The 19,641-nt window shown below is 42.9% G+C and overlaps 2 protein-coding genes across 2 annotated transcripts; both read right to left on the reverse strand.

Annotated features, from left to right (window-relative positions):
- Positions 1-3,570: 3,570 nt before the first annotated feature.
- LOC136459366 (uncharacterized) lies at positions 3,571-4,094 on the reverse strand. The gene has a single exon (XM_066459229.1). It carries the CDS (start codon positions 4,008-4,010, stop codon positions 3,747-3,749), a length of 264 nt encoding a protein of 87 aa, XP_066315326.1. The 5' UTR covers positions 4,011-4,094; the 3' UTR covers positions 3,571-3,746.
- Positions 4,095-18,126: 14,032 nt separating this feature from the next.
- On the reverse strand, positions 18,127-19,137 carry LOC136459367 (zinc finger protein ZAT12-like). Its single transcript, XM_066459231.1, has one exon. The coding sequence runs from the start codon at positions 19,085-19,087 to the stop codon at positions 18,446-18,448; it is 642 nt and encodes a 213-aa protein (XP_066315328.1). The 5' UTR covers positions 19,088-19,137; the 3' UTR covers positions 18,127-18,445.
- Positions 19,138-19,641: the final 504 nt, after the last annotated feature.

Genomic DNA, 19,641 nt, shown 5'->3' on the forward strand with positions numbered 1-19,641 from the left:
CCCAACTATTATATAATATAATTCTTCTTTCATTAAAAAAAAAGACACATGTCGTGAATTAGGATGGATGCCAATGGTTGCTCCATGAGAACTGTCCTCACCCAAAAAAAATTCCCTGTGAATCGATTCCATTCTCACAAAAATCTGCACCAAATAGAGTGGGAGCGAAATGTTTTAGCCGAGAAATGTTTCACTCTTTTTGCTTTGGCTTCTGAATTGGCAGGAGGCTGGTTTCGCAGCAATTATGCTCCGTTTCTTTTGCCTTCGTACGTCCTAACAATTTTATCCTTTTTTAGTTATATAATGCTTTTCTAGCGAAACAAGTTAAAATGAATTATATTTAAGCTTTTCTTCGCATATAAAAAAATTAGAAGTTTTAAACATATTTTTTATTGATACTACTTTTTAAGAATATATTTTTTTCTCATGAATCAAAATACAGCTTTTCTTCACAGAACAGGGGTAAACCGATGCTTCATTTCAAAATCGCAAGGGCAAAATTACAAAGTTTAAAAAGTAGGGTAAAATCACCATTGCGATCTGGAATAAGGGTAGAAACATCAAATTCCCTAATATTTTTCAGTTCTATTAAGAGAACGTTTGGCAGGTAAAAATGTTTCAGATTCCATCTAAAAAGCTTGAAGCACTGCCAAACGTCGTCATGAAATTGTATTTTGTAGGCAGCTGCTAAACCTGGACCATCTTCTCCTTGCTTGCAAAGAAGATTGCAGGTTGTGGTGTCTCCGCTTCCCCCGTCGACCACGGCATGTTACAAATGACTGTGCTTACTGTTTTTAACGAGCTACTCCCTCCATTCCAAATTAGTCATTCTAACTCTCCGGGAGAGTCAAAGCTTCTAAAGTTTAACCAAAATTAGAGAGAAAATTACAAAGATTTATGATATCAAATAGGTATACTATAAAAATATAATTAGTAAAGAATCTAAAGATACTTATTTAGTATAGTTATTATTTTATTAAATAAATTTGGTCAAACTTAAGATATTTTGACTCTCTAAAAAAATTAGAATGACTTATAATTTAGGATAGAGGGAGTAGCTCGCGTCTCTCCCTGTTGTGTTGTAATCTTGGCCTGAGACCATGAAATGAAACTATTTGTATCAGTGTCTAGGCATTGTCCATCTCTCGTTGTTTTGACAATTTCCTAATTGTTCCTAGGGTCGACACTTCACTAGTTGAGGTGTGTGACCTTGACAATTAGAAGAACCACGGACTGTTAGATGTATACCTGCCTCTATCTCTGTTTTCCAAATGAATGTGTCATGTCCTTCGCGGTATCAAGGGGAAGGTAGTCCACAGAAGTTTTATTGAGAAAAAAAAAAAACATAAGGAAAAATAGTAGTGAAAACAATATGGCAATATGCTGCTACAGATGTACTTTTTTTAATGCATTGATGCTATCTAATTTCTATTGGTGCAGCACCAAGACAAAAAGAATATGTAAACTCTCTAAGGTCATGCCCAGTGGTTCAGTTTTAGAAATTGTTGTTTTGTTCAGTTTCTTTTTTTTTGGTTTTTTGATTGTCAGTGTTTCAGTATTTTTGTTTTTTCAGTATTTATGTTCCTTTTAGTTTTAGTTCATTGAGTGATGGTTAATCCATTGGATTGATATGTTCTTGTGCATCACAATTAGGTTGTACTTGTATTTGGTGTCCCACATGGTTGGTTCCTGAAGCTAATATTGTAATTTTGGTACTCTATCATGCTAAATTAGATCTTCGTTGTGGCTTAAGAAGGTTGGTTATTTGGTGCTGGGGTAGGCATTTGGACCTGTTCATTACTACTATGGGATAATTAGATGGTTTGTATTTTAAGCGTTTCTGGGAGTCTAATTTTGGTCCAACCATTTATCTGAATACTTGTTTAACTGATTGTTATGGCAATGACATTATTTATTGTTTCAGTTTGATTTTTCAGTACACTGTTGTATGTTACTCTGCATAACCTTTATGAATTTGTTGCATATGAATGTTTTCCTTGTCCATCTATGAATCAGTAGTGATTTTGCTTGGTAACATGTCTGGACCAAAGGACTATCTATGCTCCCCTCCTAAGATTTAGAATTGCTAAATCCTTTTTCTATGTTTTTTTTCTCTGTTCAGCGGCATTAGTTTCAGTGCAAAACTAATGGGAGAAAAAATAGAAGTAACTATTAGAATCTTTGATTTTTTTTCTTGGTTATCACATTTCCCACCATAAGGCACCTTCAGATTTCTATAAACTGTAGACGAGAAATTTGTGCTGTAAATTGACAATGTTCATGCAAATTTAGAATGAAGCAACCTGAATTTGACATCAAATCTCATTGGGTTACCTAATTGGTCAGTATACCTTGCTTACGAAATGTCTAATTCCACAAAATTAGCTCCCCTGTCTCGGTTGAAATGCTTTTTGAGATTTAACTGGCAGTTGCCATCTGGGAACTTGCAACAAGCTTGAATTGGCCCCACTGCTCAATTCTTTCGTTTAGACGAAGGCTCGAAGAGTGGTGTCTGAAATTAGTTTCAAGTCAAGCATATTGATTTATTGAAGCTCAGCTAGTCAAAGTTTGCTTATTTGCTTATTCTTTTGCCTGCTGTTGAGTCTCTCTCGTTAATTGTTCCTGAAGGTGGAACTACTGGTGCAGGTTGATGGAGTCTATGTTGGCTGCCCAGGCATAATAGCTGTTCTTGACCATGAAAAGAAACGCACATTCATCGTCCGAAAAGAAGGCCTTCCTGATATTGGTAAGATGTGATACGCTTCTGCTGCCTCGTCGAACGAGATAACACAATTTCGTAACCGTGTTCCTGCACTTTTATCTTGAGCGGCTGCATTCAGTTGTGTGGAAGTGGAACCCCTGGGAGAAGAAGTCCTAGACGACGACAGACTTTGGCGACGACGAGTACAAGCAGATGCTGTGCTTGGACGCGGCGGCGGTTGAGAGGCTCATCACGCATTCACGCTGAAGCCCGGTGAGGACTGGACGGGGAAGCTGGAGCTCTCCGCCGTGGCGTCGACCAACTGCAGCGACCACTTGGATCACCCAGCAGGCTGTAGAGCACTGGGTGGGTTCGTTCGCCCCTGACGAAAGGCATGTACTACTTTTTCTTTCATGTGTGTACATGGGGGCGCTAGGTCCGGCCCTGCAGGCTGCACCGCTGCACGGCTGCAGTATGATCTGCCTGCCAGGCGTGTCATGTGTGAGTTTAAACTTAATGTCAGAAGCAAGTATTGCTGTGAATCTGTGATCGACATGTTCGATGTTCCAGGAGTACGAAGTCTCAAGCGTTATCTGCATCTTTCTTGTACTGCCACCATTAGTCCTAGCAGTTTTTCAATCAGCTGGCGCCATGTTAGGGTTTTAGTATTTCAATCATTTTTTTATTGTGCTCAGCTTAATAAAATCTGGTTGTTTCCTTCGTATCTTCCAGTTTTTAAATCAGTTTGAGTTGTGGCGTGTCAGTTCTTGATTGGTTGAAAATCTGGTTGATTGAATGAAACATAATCAACCGAGTGTTGTGTAGTCACTCTAGATCAAGAACAAGAAAGCGAATACGCATTGACAGAAGAAGCAGCATCGATACATCACGAAAACAACGACAGCACAGGACAGAGGACACCGGACCCGGTCGGAGTACAGCCAACTTGCTTCTGCACCTAACGGCCCGAGAATCACCGCCTGTCCGGAGGAACACGTACCAGCCAAGCAGGCAAGCACACACAACACAGCACCTCGTGCGGTCTCTACGCGCCGTACTTGTAGCTCCCAATGTCCTCCGAGATCATCTCCAGGTCCCGGGAGGCGACGGCCATGGACATGGCCCGCCGGTGGCGCCCCGCCTGCCTCGCCGCCTGCAGCTCGGAGCCGTCCGCGGCCGCGGGCTTCCGCTGCTCGACGCCGCCGCCCTCGGCCACGGCCGCCGGCACGTCCTCCAGGGCGAAGTTCTCCGGCAGCACGAACACGCTCTGCGACGCCCGCCGCTGGTGCCTTCCTGGCCTCTGCGACATCTTTGCAGCCTGGCTGGCAACACGCACTGCACGGGCTCGCCCTCGCGTGGTTGGTTCTGGTTTCACTAGGCAGAGAGAGGAGCGCTTGAACTACCTGCTTGTGTTGTGAGCAGAGGAAGAAGAAATGGCGCCTATATATAGCCTGCCCACCGCATGGTGGCGGAGGGGACAATGTTTTTTTGCCCCCATGAACAGTCAGCATCTCGTGGTACGAAGCTAAGTACAGTAACTCGTACGTCCACACCGGCCTATCAGCATATGCATATTCGGATCCGACAGTCTGACAGTTTCTACTTCCCAAGGGCGCTGACTTGTGAAAAATGCATGTGCAGTCGTTCAGACGTGCGTCTGCTGACTTGCCAGGCGAGTGTAGTGTCTATGAATTCCTGCGCATTTTTTGTACGCAGACGATGTCTCCACGAAGCTTCCTGCTAGGTAAACAAATGGTATTCGTGAACCGTATGTACCGGAATCGTAGGACCGACCCCGCCAATTTTATTGGGTCTAGTGCTGCACTGATGATGTGATCTGTTCTGGCGTTGTAACTGAGACCCACGTGCAAACCGAAAGGAGGAATCCGCGCGCCAACGAAATCAATCACTTGCACCAACTTTGCACCTCCAAATTTTGTACAGTGCAAGATTCTTCGTCATATCACATCACATCAAATTTTTGAACACATGCATAAAGTATTAAATGTAGGTAAAAAAATAATTAATTACATAGTTTGGTTGTACTTTGCGAGACGGATGTTTTAAGCCTAATTAGTTAGACAATTATTATCAAATACAAACGAAATGATACAGTACCGCTACAGTGCACGTGCTTTTTGGATGTGCGAGTACGGTAACGAGTTCCTCCTGTGATAACATTTGCGAGTACGGTAACGAGTTCCTCCTGTGATAACATTTGCGAATCAATAGTTTGTTTAATTGTTTCAGTACTAGCTAGCAAATCATCAGTGATTAGTACAATATGTGTAAAATCCACCAAACATTTCCCCGGGTTTGCACTCAGTGTACTCTTATCACAATGGAATCTCTTTTTTTTTAATCTTATTTTCTTGGTGCTGCAACCTGATCGAGCTGGAGGCTCATGCAGCCAGAAAAGGAACAAGAAGGGCAGCGACTATAACTAAAGAGGGAACCCGTGCATGTTAGTAGAGTCCAAAACCCTGGCCATCGTGTCTAGCCTCACATGGGCTGCTCACATGGCTCGATCGACCGGGCCATCACAATAAGCCCACGCTTCTACAAATTATTGGTGCCCATCCGCTCGTGTGCATCGCCAAAATTTTGGTGTCAAAGTCGGGAAACCAACCAAATACAAATGAAAAAAAAAGTGTGAGGACAAAGGAAGTTCCGAATGGACGGTAAAAACCTTGCAGCAATGTTTATTAGATAGAAGGGAACAAACAAAAAGGTTACGTGCTGCCTAGATTTTCTCAAGATAAACTGGGTAGCCACGGCATGTTCCAAGATCTTGGTGAAAAATTCCCTCCCAACAACCTCTTCAACTATATTTCCAAATATATTCTCATTTTCTTTTCATGGTTTCTCGTTCATCAAAGATAGAGAGCAAAGCTTGCCCTCCAAATTACCGAATAAGATATAGAGAAGTTGTTGAAGTGTTAAGACATACAGAGAGCAATGTTATTAGAAATTTAGAATGACTCTCCAAACAAGAATTTAGAGAGTGGGTTTAAGAAAAACAGATGGAGATGCTCTAAAAAAATTATAAATAGAGGAGTGCACCACCCTTCCCTTTGACAACTTTGGTATAACGACCGAAACAACTAATAACTAGACTCGTGTGACAACGACTTCACCAAAGCACAATGACTGAGTAAGGGACTACGTACTACTACATAGGGGGTGCCGGGAAGGGGGGCGCTAGCCAAAGAATGATAGACGTTGCTTTGGACTATTTGAATATAGCTAAGACCAGTAATTGTATGTATATTAAAAAAATTCATCATTGGGTATAAACACACATTAAATGTTTAAAACTCTAACATTCATACATGTAGCTATAAGTTTCTAGGGTTGTGATATATAGGACTAATTAGGTTTAGAATACCTATATAATTATATAGGATATGGTGAAAATTTTCTCACATGTTTGGGGCACAAAGAGGTGGCATGGCCCGTACCAGCGACCTACCTATGCCAGTGCCGAAGCAACAACTCGCTGCACAACCATTGTAAAAGAACTATGATAACCCACCAGGAAACACCACTAAAGCCAAAACTCCACTAAGGAGAATGAGCTAGGCCATGCACCTATCATAATTAGCAAGCACAAATGTACCCATGGCAATGCAATAGCTTATAGCTCCAACTTCCCCTATACACTGCAAATCCCAAAACTACCATATGATAGCATATAGCTCCAACTTCCCCAACACACTACAAAGCCCAAAACTACCATAGGACAACATCGAAGAAATACTAACAAGGAAATGATGCACAAAAACTGTTACCGTTGCTCAATCAAAGCAAGGTTTCCACCATGAGGATCCCCATAAGGCCTTGTTTGGATGCATGTGTATTCACCTCAATCTACATGTGTTGGAGTGGAATGGAATGTAATTTAGTTTAATTCCACTACAATCTACTTCAACACATGTGGATTGAGATGACTACATGCGCATCCAAACAAGGCTTAAGTGGGAGGGTGTGTGGAGGGGGCTTCACAATGTTGCCTTCAATGGAGGGAGTAGTGCTCGAGGCATCATCATCCTCGAATAATGGCCTAAAGACCAAACAAGGCTTTGTTGGAGGCCCCTAAACCTGGCCTAAAGATGCAACATATCATAGTCACGCGATAAAACTCTCACTAAAGGGACCACCCCACTCCACTACCAATCCATCAGGATCCCCATTGGTTGGAGTATGAGAAGAGATATTGATGACTACAAGAGGAGTTGGAACAACACTGGGAAGTCAGGTGGCGCCTGTTAGAAAGTTGAGTGGCAACTGTACCTAGTACAACCATAGTGAAGTATTAGAAACATGAGATCTCAACTAAAACTTGGAGGTAACTACATGCAACAAAATGTAAATAATCAAACACGGTTTTGCGTGAACAGCCAAACACTAAGACACTACATGACTTTACATGGGCCTAGGTTATGCTGCATAAGGTCTAAGTGAGCAATCAATCAGACTCTCAAGAGGTTTAATGTAAGCAACAAATCAGATCCTGGCACTAGCGTAGACCAAGCGGTTTGGCCAACAAGTTTCTTATAACGAGTAAAATGGGATTTATTTTTGACTAAAAAGGGATCTGACAATATGGTTGAAAAAACATTGGTATTTTTTCTGTTTGTGTTTTTGGATCCTAATAAGTTCCTTTTGACTCTGTGTTTCTCTGAGGAAATGTAAGACGTTCGGGTAAAAAAGCAGAAACCGTGTCAATTAGATTGCAAATTTCTTTGTCACTTTTTCATTCCTAACCCCACCATAGCAGATATGTATCTCCCCGCCTAGTTTGGCGTTATTTACCCGCGTTTGCCATTGAGACAAATTCCGCAACCATTTCTGTTCTCCTACAGTTCGGTGAGGACCGTCCGCACGAAAACACGGTGTGGATGTATAAGCCACGTGTGGCCCTTATTCAATTTATCATCCGTATGCTTAAAATGATAGCATGGCCTATCTATCAACTCTCAAGTCTCAAGGTTGTGAGATGTCCCCGACGAACTTTTTTTCCCATCCTACTCCACGCCCAGTGCCGACTGCCGAGTTCTCCCGATCCGCCGCCTTGCACCCGTCGTAGTCGTACCTCCTTGCGTTTACGGGTGGGGCCTGGCCGCCTGGGGGCTTGGGGCGCTGCCCGCCCGGCCACCCAGCGCCGCGGGCCTAAGCCGGCAGCCGCCTCGCCCCGCTCTGCGCGGGGAATCGGCACGCACGCGAGCGGAGCCTCGCCCCCCGCCTGCACCGCCCAATCCAGGCGCTGCCGTCTCCGGGAACCGTCCAGGTCGCCGGCATCTGCACGTTCTGGTCTTCTCCAAGCCTCGCTCGCGCCGTCGCGCGTCCCCTTCTGTTCCAAGCGCCACCGCCCACCGGGTGGTGGATTCGCCGCTGCAGGTTGTACATGGCTTTGTCAATATCATCACGCGAGGAGGGAACGTCAGAACGTGGTTCATTGAAAGTAATGGGTGTCACATACTCATCACATGTTCGTTGCTATTTTTGAGAGAACCCATCATATACATAGCTGTCTGTTATGTTGTCAAGCTGCTGGGCCATTGGAAGGCGTGCAATAGAGCATGTTTTGATAAAGTGATCATTAAAAACCCTCTTGACATTATTTACCATGCATGTGCACTAATGAATTCGCTGAGGCAGATAAGGAGCAGCTCGAAGAAGGGCTGAATACAATGCTGGAGATAGCAAACAAGATCTTGAAGCGCCAGCAGAAGGACACTGATACTGCAATGCAACTCCAAGACGGTGATCGAGATGGGCAAGACAATGAAACTGCTTGAGAAGCGGAAAAAGGGCATTACACAGCAGTTCCTTTTGGAGTTGATGCATGTTCTTTTTGGCTATGTAATATAATGAATGGGTCTTGCTGGAGTTGGGTGATACTTCTGGTAAACTCTCTGTCAGTTAGTTCGCTAAGAGAGTAGAAGATCTTAGTGGGAAGTCAAGTTTCTGGTGCTCTGAAACAGAGCGTAGGTAGTTTCAAAGCTGGTAGTTCTATGTTCATGAGGTTCTCTGTCTGTCATTCCTCCAAACTCTGTATTTCCGTTAGCTCCGTTTAATGGAAATGAGATGTCTCGGTTGGAAAAAAATGTTGCCGTTTGTTGTCAATAATGATTGTGCGTGTCCTATGATCAGAGAATATCGAGTACAACATATACTCCATTAAATTCGAGTGGAGCATATACACAAATATAGCCAATTAATTAAATGAGCCTTCACAAAGAGGCTGGGAAGATCTGAAAGGCAACACTGCACGGGTGCAGCCCAAGGGCCCAAGGTACACTTCACTAATAATTCTCATTATTGCTGTTGTAATAAAGATAAGATAATGGATACATGATATTGCATCTCCCACTGTGACTCACCAGAGCCGCCCTGGTATACACGCACTCCATTACCATATTCCCACGGAAGATGAAGACCTGCCAAAGATGTATAGTTGCCCTACATGGCCGAACGCCAGCTGCCCTGCCCTATCAACAGGGCACCAGCACCACCGTCAGCACCCGTTGTAGTTTCCGCCGTCGCCGGTGAAGCCGAGGGGGAACGCTGCATGGGCTACATGGCAGCTGCGTCGGGCCAATGTTGGGGGTAGAAACTAGAGAGGGACACCCTGGTGACGGGTCCTCCATGGAAGATGTTGGATGAGAATGCATATATAGAGAGCTTGAGGCTTCTTCCGGCGAGTGGAAGCTTAGGTGGTGGACTGCCTTTTCACAGGCCAAAATGAGGTATCTTCCTTGGCATATTCTTAGAGCACATGGAAACCTCTCCCCTTTTCCTGTTCCATGTTTTGCTTCGCTTTGGAGTATTCATAGGATATTTCCATGCCTTCGTGTGCCTTTCTCTAGATCAGTATAATGCCCGTGTTAACGTCACAGTTTTATCTTAAGGATATACATGAAAACAACTAATGTTTTTTTAGTTCAACTTTTACACAATTGTATTTAAGCATGTATACAATCTGGAAAACACTTTTGCATAAGAAGGCATAGTAAAGTTATTTCTCATATTAACCATCTAAGTTACATTCTGTCTAAGTCCTTAATTATGACTTAGATCTTCAAGGAAGCTGTCAAAATATTCGTTTGCACGGCTCTTCAGAATGTCCGTGGCACAGCTTCGTACTCCCCTCCGCGGCTTCCTCCGTAGCACCGATCGCGAAGGGTGTGGGCGCAGGCGATCAGGATGCTGACAGCAGGCACCACGGCTTCCTCCTCGCCTCCGCAAAGGGCGTGGGCGCGGGGGACGCTGACAGCAGGCACCATGGCTTCCTCCTCGCCTCCGCGAAGGGCGTGGGCGTGGGCGATTGGAAGGTTTCCGTGGCGGCGGCCAGGAAGGTTTCGAACGTCGTTTTTTTTTTGTTTCGGTGATGATGATTGGTTTCGATGGAGCGTTGAATGGCGGACACCGCGTTGAAGTGCGAGCAGGTTGCGGGGGTGAGAAGGCGGGCTGAGAAGCCTGGCATCCCACATCGAATCATGGTCATTGGATTTGGTTAAGGTGTTTGATTAGCCCTTGATTTTAATGGTTCTGAATTCTTGTGTGCATTTTTCTGAGTGCGCAATGGTCGGAGGCTCTCAGCGGGGGACGTTTTCGTGAGGAGACGTAGTATAATTTCGACTGATCCATTATAGTAGAGATATTTATATCCGGATAAAATCAAGCAAAATGATAGAACCTAATGGAATCAGAATTATTCTGCATACATGGATCAAATCAAACAAAGCAAGGCAATCGACAATACTAATAATATTTACAAAAATTTGAGCTAATAATATTTATGAGAATTTTATATTATGAAAAGATGAAAATCGCATATCCTGCCATGGCATAAAATTGTTCGTATGGTATGGTCACTGCAACAATTCCCAAATCTTCACGCCTAACCAGAGCAGCAAAAAACACTAATACAGTTGATCTACAGTGAAGCAATAATATGTATGAGTCAACTGAAATGGACTAAAAATCCATACTACTCTTGCTGATGAGGAATCAATTTTCAATACCCACGAAAGTGTGAGGAATAAAAAAAAATCACTCCATGAGAAGGAGTACTACTACCCAGCAGAGGATCCACTGCTGCTGACCAAGTGAAGCGGAGGAAAATTTCAGGTTAGTCTCCTACAAAATCAAGATTCCATTCCGATCCCATACAGTTTAATTAGTCGCCGGCTTTGATAAAAGAACCTACTAGAGATACAGAACCCAAAGCAAATTAATAAAAATCGTAAATTTCTCTCTGATTTACGACAAACAAATTTACAATAATTAAATAGCATGTACAGGTGCATGTATTGTGTTGGATCTAAAATGAACTATCATCTCGTGATATGCAATAACAATTTTTACTCATCAATCTAGCCAAAATATTATGATGAGCTATATCACGGTCAAATCTGAAACAAAGGTGTTCGTTCAAACAAAAAAGATCTAAAACATATTTGTTGGATCTCACCAATGAATCAGGCTGAAAGTAGGAAACTGGGAGCAAATACCGTATCCATGTACGGGGATAGAAAGAAAGACTCGTATTCAACCATTAGTCAGGTGGATTTGAGCGGTTGCTCACCTTTGGATCCAGTATCCACTGGCTCGAATGATGAGCAGATGCAACGCCATGCACTGGTAAATGGATGGCAAGGGCCGCCCATGGAACCAGGATGTTCCTTGCCGATGGTGGATGGATGAATCCCCACCTGGTTCGAGTTTGAGGATTTTCTGTTGTATTTAGATTTAAAAGGCGACAACACAAATAGGGGATTAGATACTACTGATTAAATCGGATGGGAGGCACTAGAAGTTAGAGCCTCACCGCCTAGAGTCTCATTGCGCCATCGTCCTCGTCCCCTGCTATCGCATCGCCATGGCGGATCTGACAAGCCACGAGACCACAGGATTTGGGGGGTGGGGGTGGGGGCGGCGGATCCACGGGGTGGGGATTATTGCCGTTCGCACGGCGCCGACGGTGAATGAAACAAGCGGCGGCAGATTTCTGGTTTCTGCGGTTCTTCTCGGACGGGACAATCGGCGGAGGATTTGAAGCGTGAGCAGGTTGCGGGGTACGTCAAATCATGGCCATTAAATTTGGTTAGGCCTCGTTCGGTTGTAAGGGAACCGATCCAGACGGATTGACCCAGGGGTACGTGCAGAGCAATACCGACCATCGTGAGTCCTCCGATCCACAGGCACGAGAGATCTTGCGCCGATGCCGTCGTGAGGAGTAGCGCCGCAGCAGTCACGAGCGTTCCGCGGGGATCTGTTCCTCCACTCCAGAGCTACGGTTTGATTCCAGGCGTTGTGCAACGATATTTCGAACCGTATAGAGGAACAGTTCCGGGTATACGAGTTTTGTAGGCTAAATGAACACGTATTTTAGGAAGGAATCCACCAGGCCGGGATTAATCCGTAACCGAACGAGGCCTTAAGGTGTTTAACTAGTCCTTGATTTTAATAATGCTGAATTTTTGTGTGTATTTTTCTGAGTGCGCAATGGTCGGAGGCTCTCAGCGGAAGACATTTTCGTGAGGAGACCTAATATAATTTCGACTGATCCATTATACATTATAGTAGAGATGTAGAAATAGAATTGGAGTGGCTTGACAAAGCATGGGCTGGAAAGCAGTTGGTTAGCTGTGATCAAGTGGAAGAGTCTTGCGTTGCATGTATGTACCAGTTTTATTCGTCTACCAGCGTAGCACGCAGCAGGTCACACAGATTACAGAATGATCTGCCCCTAACACCGCCCGTTTGATCGTTACCCAGCGACCGCGAGCCCATGAGTACTGAGTATCAAGCAACGGCGCTACTCCCTCCGTCCTAAAATATTCTCTTCATCCATAAAAAAAAAATACAATTCTTGTATTTCAAGAAACCAGACGATTTCGAGTTTGAACAAATTTATAAAAAAATACTAACAGTTATGATAGAAAAAATATCATTAGATTTATATGAAATATACTTTCATAGTAAACTAATTTGAGACATAAACGTAAATAATATTCATTGTAAACTTGGTCAATTTAAGCTATTTTAACAGACACGGACATCGTAGTTGCATTTTTTTATAGACGGAGGGAGTATAAAGAATCCAATTTTATGATTAATCAAAATATAGTAACTTTGATCAAATTTATAGAAAATACTATTAACATTTACCACATTAATGAGGTATATTATAAAATATATATTCCATAATGTATCTAATTAAGCTAATTTGTAGTACTACTTATTTTTCTTATTTTCGATAAACTTGGTCAAAGTTATAAATTATGTTTAGACTTATGACAAAACTGAATTCTTATATTTTTAGGACAGAGAGTAAATAAAAACGAATAACCATATAAATATATATTTTTCAAAAAGGTTAGGTTATTAATTGTAGAGAAAAACGTAAGCATGCATTGCTGCCGCGTCATAGTGGTGTTGGTGAGCGTTGACGATGTGAGTTGGTGTGAAGTCGACATGCACCAAGGTTAGGTAATTCATTCTTTTTTTGGTTTTATTACCAAAAAAACCACCCCGCTGTGCCTGTGAATGGATTGTTCGGTTCCCCGTTCCCACGATTCCCTTCGAACAAATCCACCCCGCTTCATCGGCAAGTAAAAATTTGGCGCTTCCGCCCGATGCGTCTTCGATTGCCGCAACGGCTTCGTGACTCTCTCTCTCTGCCTGTTTTTCGCCTGCGTGTCGCTGGGATCTGTGGAAAGTCGAGGTGGCCGGCTGCGAGCGCGATGGCTGCGCCGCCGGCTGGCTCCCGCGGACTATGCGAGCTGTTACTGTTAGTGGACTATTTGTTCCATTTGCTAGATTTATAGCAGATTATGAATAGTGTGGCACAATGGCTTGCTTGCTGTTGTGTGGATTTGCAGGTATATGAACTTATCAAAAGTTATCATACGATACGCATGTCAAAGCTGCGATTGATTGTCTGTTGCCTTTTGTTTTTGTCAGTGATGAACAAGCTTCTTCTTTACAAGAAATTTTGATATTTAACATTTTCGCATGTCTCACTTCTTTTAAGACTCAATTTACACGTGGAAATATAACTTTGGACCTACAAGTTCTTTTGATTTTCGGGGTTTTTTTTTCTTCCTTATTTCTCCTACGAGGCATATGAGGAGACCAAACAGCCCTACGCATACAACTAGAAGTTTTGGCCCACCTTTGACTCCGGTGTCCCATCGTCTGACGCAACCACCTCACCCCCGACTCCTAATGGTGCCCCACCTAACTCCTGGGCTCTGCCTGACGGGACCCACACCGACCACGTCGCCTGATGCCGCCTCACCTGACTTCGACAACCCACCCAGATGACGTCTAATAGCATCTCCAAAGAGCCTTTCTAAACCTCACTCTCTAAATCATCATTTGAAGAGTCATTTACATGGAAATCGTTTTTTATATCTTTTCATTCTCTAATAGTTCTTCTAAATCTCATGCGCACTCTAGAGGGTCATTGTTGTCTTCTATTTTTGGCTAGCGAAAAATCCAGAATAGAAGATGGCTATATTTAGATAACCATTTAGAGGAGCTGTTGGAGGGTAGTTTTTCACCAAAATCTTTATTCCTGTCATTTAGGAAGGATATGGAGAGTCTCTTGGAGATGATCTAATGCTATCATTTTGTATCAACATTTAGGAATCTTATATTGAATATTTTAGTCTCTATGTGATCACAAATAAAAAATATATCATAGAGCTTTAGATCACGCCCGCCTTTGTAAATGATTAATAGAGTCACACTATTACAGAAATGAGATCTAGTCCCGGTTGGGAACTAGCTCTACTCCCGGTTTCTCAACCGGGACTAGCAATCCGAGACTAAAGGTGTTGTTCTTTAGTCCCGGTTTACCACAACCGGGACTAAAGATCCTCCCAGCTTAAAAAAAATAATGCCTCCCACCGCTGCGCCCCGTGAGATTCGAACCCAAGACCTCATGCACTGCCTCGCGCGTAGCTTACCACCCCACCTACACAACACATCTAACAATGGATGTGATGCTTTCCTTTTGAACTAACCCATCGGGGGACCTTTAGTCCCGGTTGGTGTTACCAACCGGGACTAAAGGGTCTACCTTTAGTCTGGGTTGGTATTACCAACCGGGACTAAAGGCCTCTCTAGTCCCAGGGGCAAAAAATACCGAGGCTAATGCTAAATTGGAACATCGTTCTAGTCTGTTCTCTAGTAGTGTCAGCCATTTGTCTAGAGACCACCTAGCCATTTTCAGATGTAGTAATCAAATGGTTTGTTCATATTTTTTTAGCAGTGTATTGCATTAACGAATCATGTAGACAAGGATAGTATCTCATCCCGTACTAGTCAAATATGGTGAGAATTCAAAGGTATAGAGATAAATCAGGTAATGTAGTTCACTTCATGCAACGCAGCATACACTGTCTAGAGGTATGGCCCTTTCTTGGTATCTATATGTGCATGTGTGGTGTTCAAGACCATCTGAACATCGAATAATCAATGAGAAAGACATCAGCAAAGACCAGATGGATTGGCTTGGCATCATATGCCGCTGTATTTAAAATTTCAGGACATGATTTAAAGTTCAATTCTTATATGCGAGCTCTCTTTGGTCATTAAATTGATGTGAGGTACTCCCACCATTTGGTTTTATAAGGCACACATGCATTTAAGATTCAAATATTGTAATTTCAACTAACAACTATCCTGCAAAGATGTAAACTTTGTTACATAAAAGTGTATTCGATTTGTATTACAAAGCATTATCTTATGGTTATGATTTTGTTCCTAGAAACATTGTATAGTATAAGAGGATTATATAGGTTGAAGTATAACTTTGGACACTAGGCCGAGCAAAAACTATGCCTTACAGTTTAAAATGGGGGAAGTACAATAAACACTCTACCTCCAATGAGACCTTGTTTTACATTGTCACTTGTCTCAACTTTGTATTCAACATTAGCATCATATTTCTTTAGTGCATAACGAGTCGTTTCCCTAAGCCTGTTATATAAATAATAAGTCATTTATTGATCTACAAATCTTAAAATCTTGTGATATTGCAGAAACACTTTTTGAGGCAGATCAATCTTTGTCGAATGGTTGATCTGATTAATTACATATGAATGCCACAGGTTATATTTAAAATAATTCGACAGCACATGTTATAAGACCGGTTATTTTAACTAGAGCATGCCAATTGTTTGGATCATTGACAATCTAAAACCTTTGACCGCACCACATGATTGTTGAAGATGATATCGCAATTGGTAGTTAAGCACCCTCACTCGTTCTTGTTTATTTATTGAAAAAAGATAGTTGTACGACATTGCGTATTGCTCGTAGTCGAATGATTGCAGCAACTGACAGTTTTTTTTTTTTCAATTTATAACAGTCCCTTTCCCAATGCTGTAGTATACATGATGGTTTTCTTGCTTTTCTTTTTTGCTCTTTGCTTCATTAAACATAAATGATAATTAAATGATGAGGATTTTCATCGGGGCAACACATCAAGTGATTGCAACACAACTTGGATTTTGGCACCGAATCTAACTGAAACTTTCTAAGAGGAACATATTTACTCATTTTCTCCATGTTGATGTAAAATTTCAAGTTCATTTTTTTAATAATCATGGGAAATTGAAAATCCTGATATTATAAATCAAGAGTAAAGTGAAAAAAATCGCTAAGGCTCCATTTGGATCTTTGGAATTCAATTCATTTTAATAATCATAATTTAGACACATACTAATTAAGTTAGGAAAAAGTCTACTTAACCCCCAAACTATAAAACCGTCTATTTTACCCCCCCTGAACTTTTCAAAACCGTCTATTTTACCCCCCGGGCGGTTTTCGACGGTGGTTTGCTACAGTAACGGTGGTTTCACCTTTTCTTTTTTATTTATTTTCGCTGAATCTTTAAAAAATCATAGTAAAACATAGAAAAATCATAAAATAGAAAATCTAATTTTATTGGACTCCACATGAGTAGATCTACATAGTTAACATATAATGTGGTATGCTTTAGTACAAAGGTTTTGCTGTACCTTTAGATTAATTGGAAAATCTAATTTTGTCTGTAATTAATTAGAATTTATCTATAACTAAGTTATACATAGTTCAATGAGTACGAAATTTTTACTATAGTTCAAGCATACAATAATTAGCCTACCATAAAAATTTCACCATAATTGAACCACAGAAGCTGCAGCTATGAATTGTTCCAATTAATTACAGACAAAATTGGATTTTCCAATTAATCTAAAGGTACAGCAAAACCTTTGTACTAAAGCATACCACATTATATGTTAACTATGTAGATCTATTCATGTGGAGTCCAACAAAATTGGATTTTCTATTTTATGAGTTTTCTATGATTTACTATGGTTTTTCAAAGATTCAGCGAAAATAAATAAATAAAAGAAAAGGTGAAACCACTGTTACTGTAGCAAATTATAGTTACTGTAGCGACCCACCGTCGAAAACCGCCCAGGGGGTAAAATAGACAGTTTTGAAAAGTTCAGGGGGTAAAATAGACGGTTTCATAGTTTGGGGGGTGAAGTAGACCATGGTTGATAGGTGGGGGGTTAAGTAGACTTTTTCCAATTAAGTTAGTATGGTTGTATATGGATTATATTTGTTTATTATTATTGGTTATATGAGAGAGATACTTATGTGTTGCATTTCTACCATAGGGAAGTGAGTTGAAGAGCGTGTTATAATTTGCAAAGTAGAAACATAGAGTAGTAATCTATAGAATCAATTTACATTTTCCACCCTATAAATTTGAGATAGTCTTATACGTGAACTTTAGAAAATGGTGAAATGTCAAATTTTAAGCTAAATAGACTAATTTATTAAGTAGATTTCAATTCCTCGAAATGAAAGGATCCAAACGACCCCTAATATTTATTTGAGTTTGAAGTTGAATTTGTAAAGGAATTAAGGTTTTGTTTGTTTCAGCTAGGGATCTGAAAAAATAGCATGTAGATCCTAGATCATGGAGAGCTAAGGGTCCAAAAGGCGAAAAGCTATCGGTTTAGTGGCTACGCTAAGTTTTGATTAATTGGAGGTTATTATGGAGAAAAATTAGATCAGTTCCCCTTCAATCTTCATGGAGAACGGGTTAATCCAAATCAACCCTAACTGGTATGAACACATGCTATTTGCACTTTAAACTGGACGGATTCATGATCATTAGTTTATTCATCTTCTTGCGTTTATTTAACTCATTCTGCTTTTTTTAATTCATTTTCTTGCGTTTATTTTGGTGTATTCTATGACCTATTGAAATACTGGGAAGTTCTGACAACCTTACAACTGAACCTGCATGCTTGGCACTATTGCGGTCATCAACATATAGCATTCGTTCAAAAAAAAAGAAGTCATGTTAAAAAGGATGTAATCAAGAAAACATTAAGCTTGACCAATAACATCTTTATAAACACAAAGAGTACAAAATGTTAAACTAAATAAAAAGAGTACAAAGTGGTGCAGGACTCCTAGTTTGTTGGTAAATACTCACCGCTTAGGATTTGTTTAGATGTATGTGTATTCACCTCAATTCATATGTGTTGTAGTGGAATGAAATGAAATTTAGTTTAATTTCACTCCAATTCACTTCAACATAGGTAGATTGATATGAATACATACGTTTCAAACGAGGCCTTAGTGAACAGAAAATGCATATACGAAAGAACAAGATCTATCATCTATGTGCAGTCTAACGGAATGAAGAAGGCTCAACTACTACAGCGAGCAATCTAACAAAGCGAGCGTCTTATGTACACCCTTCCCGGCGGCACCTAGCACCACCACGCTCCGGCACTTGGCGCAGTTCTCCGACGGCGTGAGGTTGAGGTCCAGGCAGATCCCACCGGCGACGTCGCAGGCCTTGTCGGGCGGTGGGCGCATCACCTTGCTGGGCGCCTCGGCGTCGGCGTCGGCCTCGGGCTCGGCGCGGTGCCGGCGCATGTGGCCGCCGAGCGCCTGGCCGATGGCGAACTCCAGCCCGCAGACGGGGCACTCGTGCACCTTCGGCTTGGCCGGCTGCGGCGGCGGCGGCGTCGTCGGCAGCTGCAGCGGCTGGCGCCCGAGGCAGAGCCCCGTGTGATCGGCGACGATTGTCTGCTGCTGCTGGAGCACCCTCGGGCGCTTGTGGCTGGCGCGGTGGCCCCCGAGCGCCTGGAACGTGGGGAACTGCCGGCTGCACGTCTTGCACTCGAACACGCGCCCGTGCGCGGCGCGCCCCGCGGGGAACGGCGTCACCCCGCCCCCGTGGTGGTGGGCGTGCTGCTGCTGCGCCTGCGCCTGCGCCAGGAGCACCAGCAGGCGGGCCGTGTCCGCGGCGCCCGTCTCCACCTCCCACGCCGCCCTTTCCCTCTTGGCCATCGGCTGGATAGCTAGCTGGTTACCCCAAAACCACGCAGAAGCGACCGGGCAACGTGCGGCAATTGTGTGTAAGGCATTGGGGACGCAGGGGCTCCTATATATAGCATCAGGCCATCAGCTGTGCGCATATGCAGCGGATGGCGGCGTCGGGGAACTGGGTTCCAGCTCTGCCGGGGTCCGTTTCAGACCGCCTGCCCTGCACGTACTACGCAGGATGAATGCGGCACGACTCGCCTGCCCAGCACGTATTACCTGGTGATGGTTCGACTGAGACGACCCGATCTCTGTTTTGGTCTGTTTCTAGACGTGGATGTGTGTACTATTCCGAGCGCTGTACTTTGACCACAGCTGTGTGTGTGTGACTGTGCGGTACTATCGTCAGACACCCCTCGTGAGTCGTGATGTCCTAGTCAACATGTGTGTGTCGATCACGCTGTGGCTATACCCCGGCTCGTACTGACTACTGACGCTTGCTCTTCTAGAGCAAAAGAGGCTGCGCGGCGATCGGGTGGCGTCCGTCCGTTGGTTCGTCCGTTCGCCATGTTTTACTTCTG

This window comes from Miscanthus floridulus, chromosome 6 (assembly GCF_019320115.1).
Source record: "Miscanthus floridulus cultivar M001 chromosome 6, ASM1932011v1, whole genome shotgun sequence".
NCBI lineage: Eukaryota > Viridiplantae > Streptophyta > Magnoliopsida > Poales > Poaceae > Miscanthus > Miscanthus floridulus.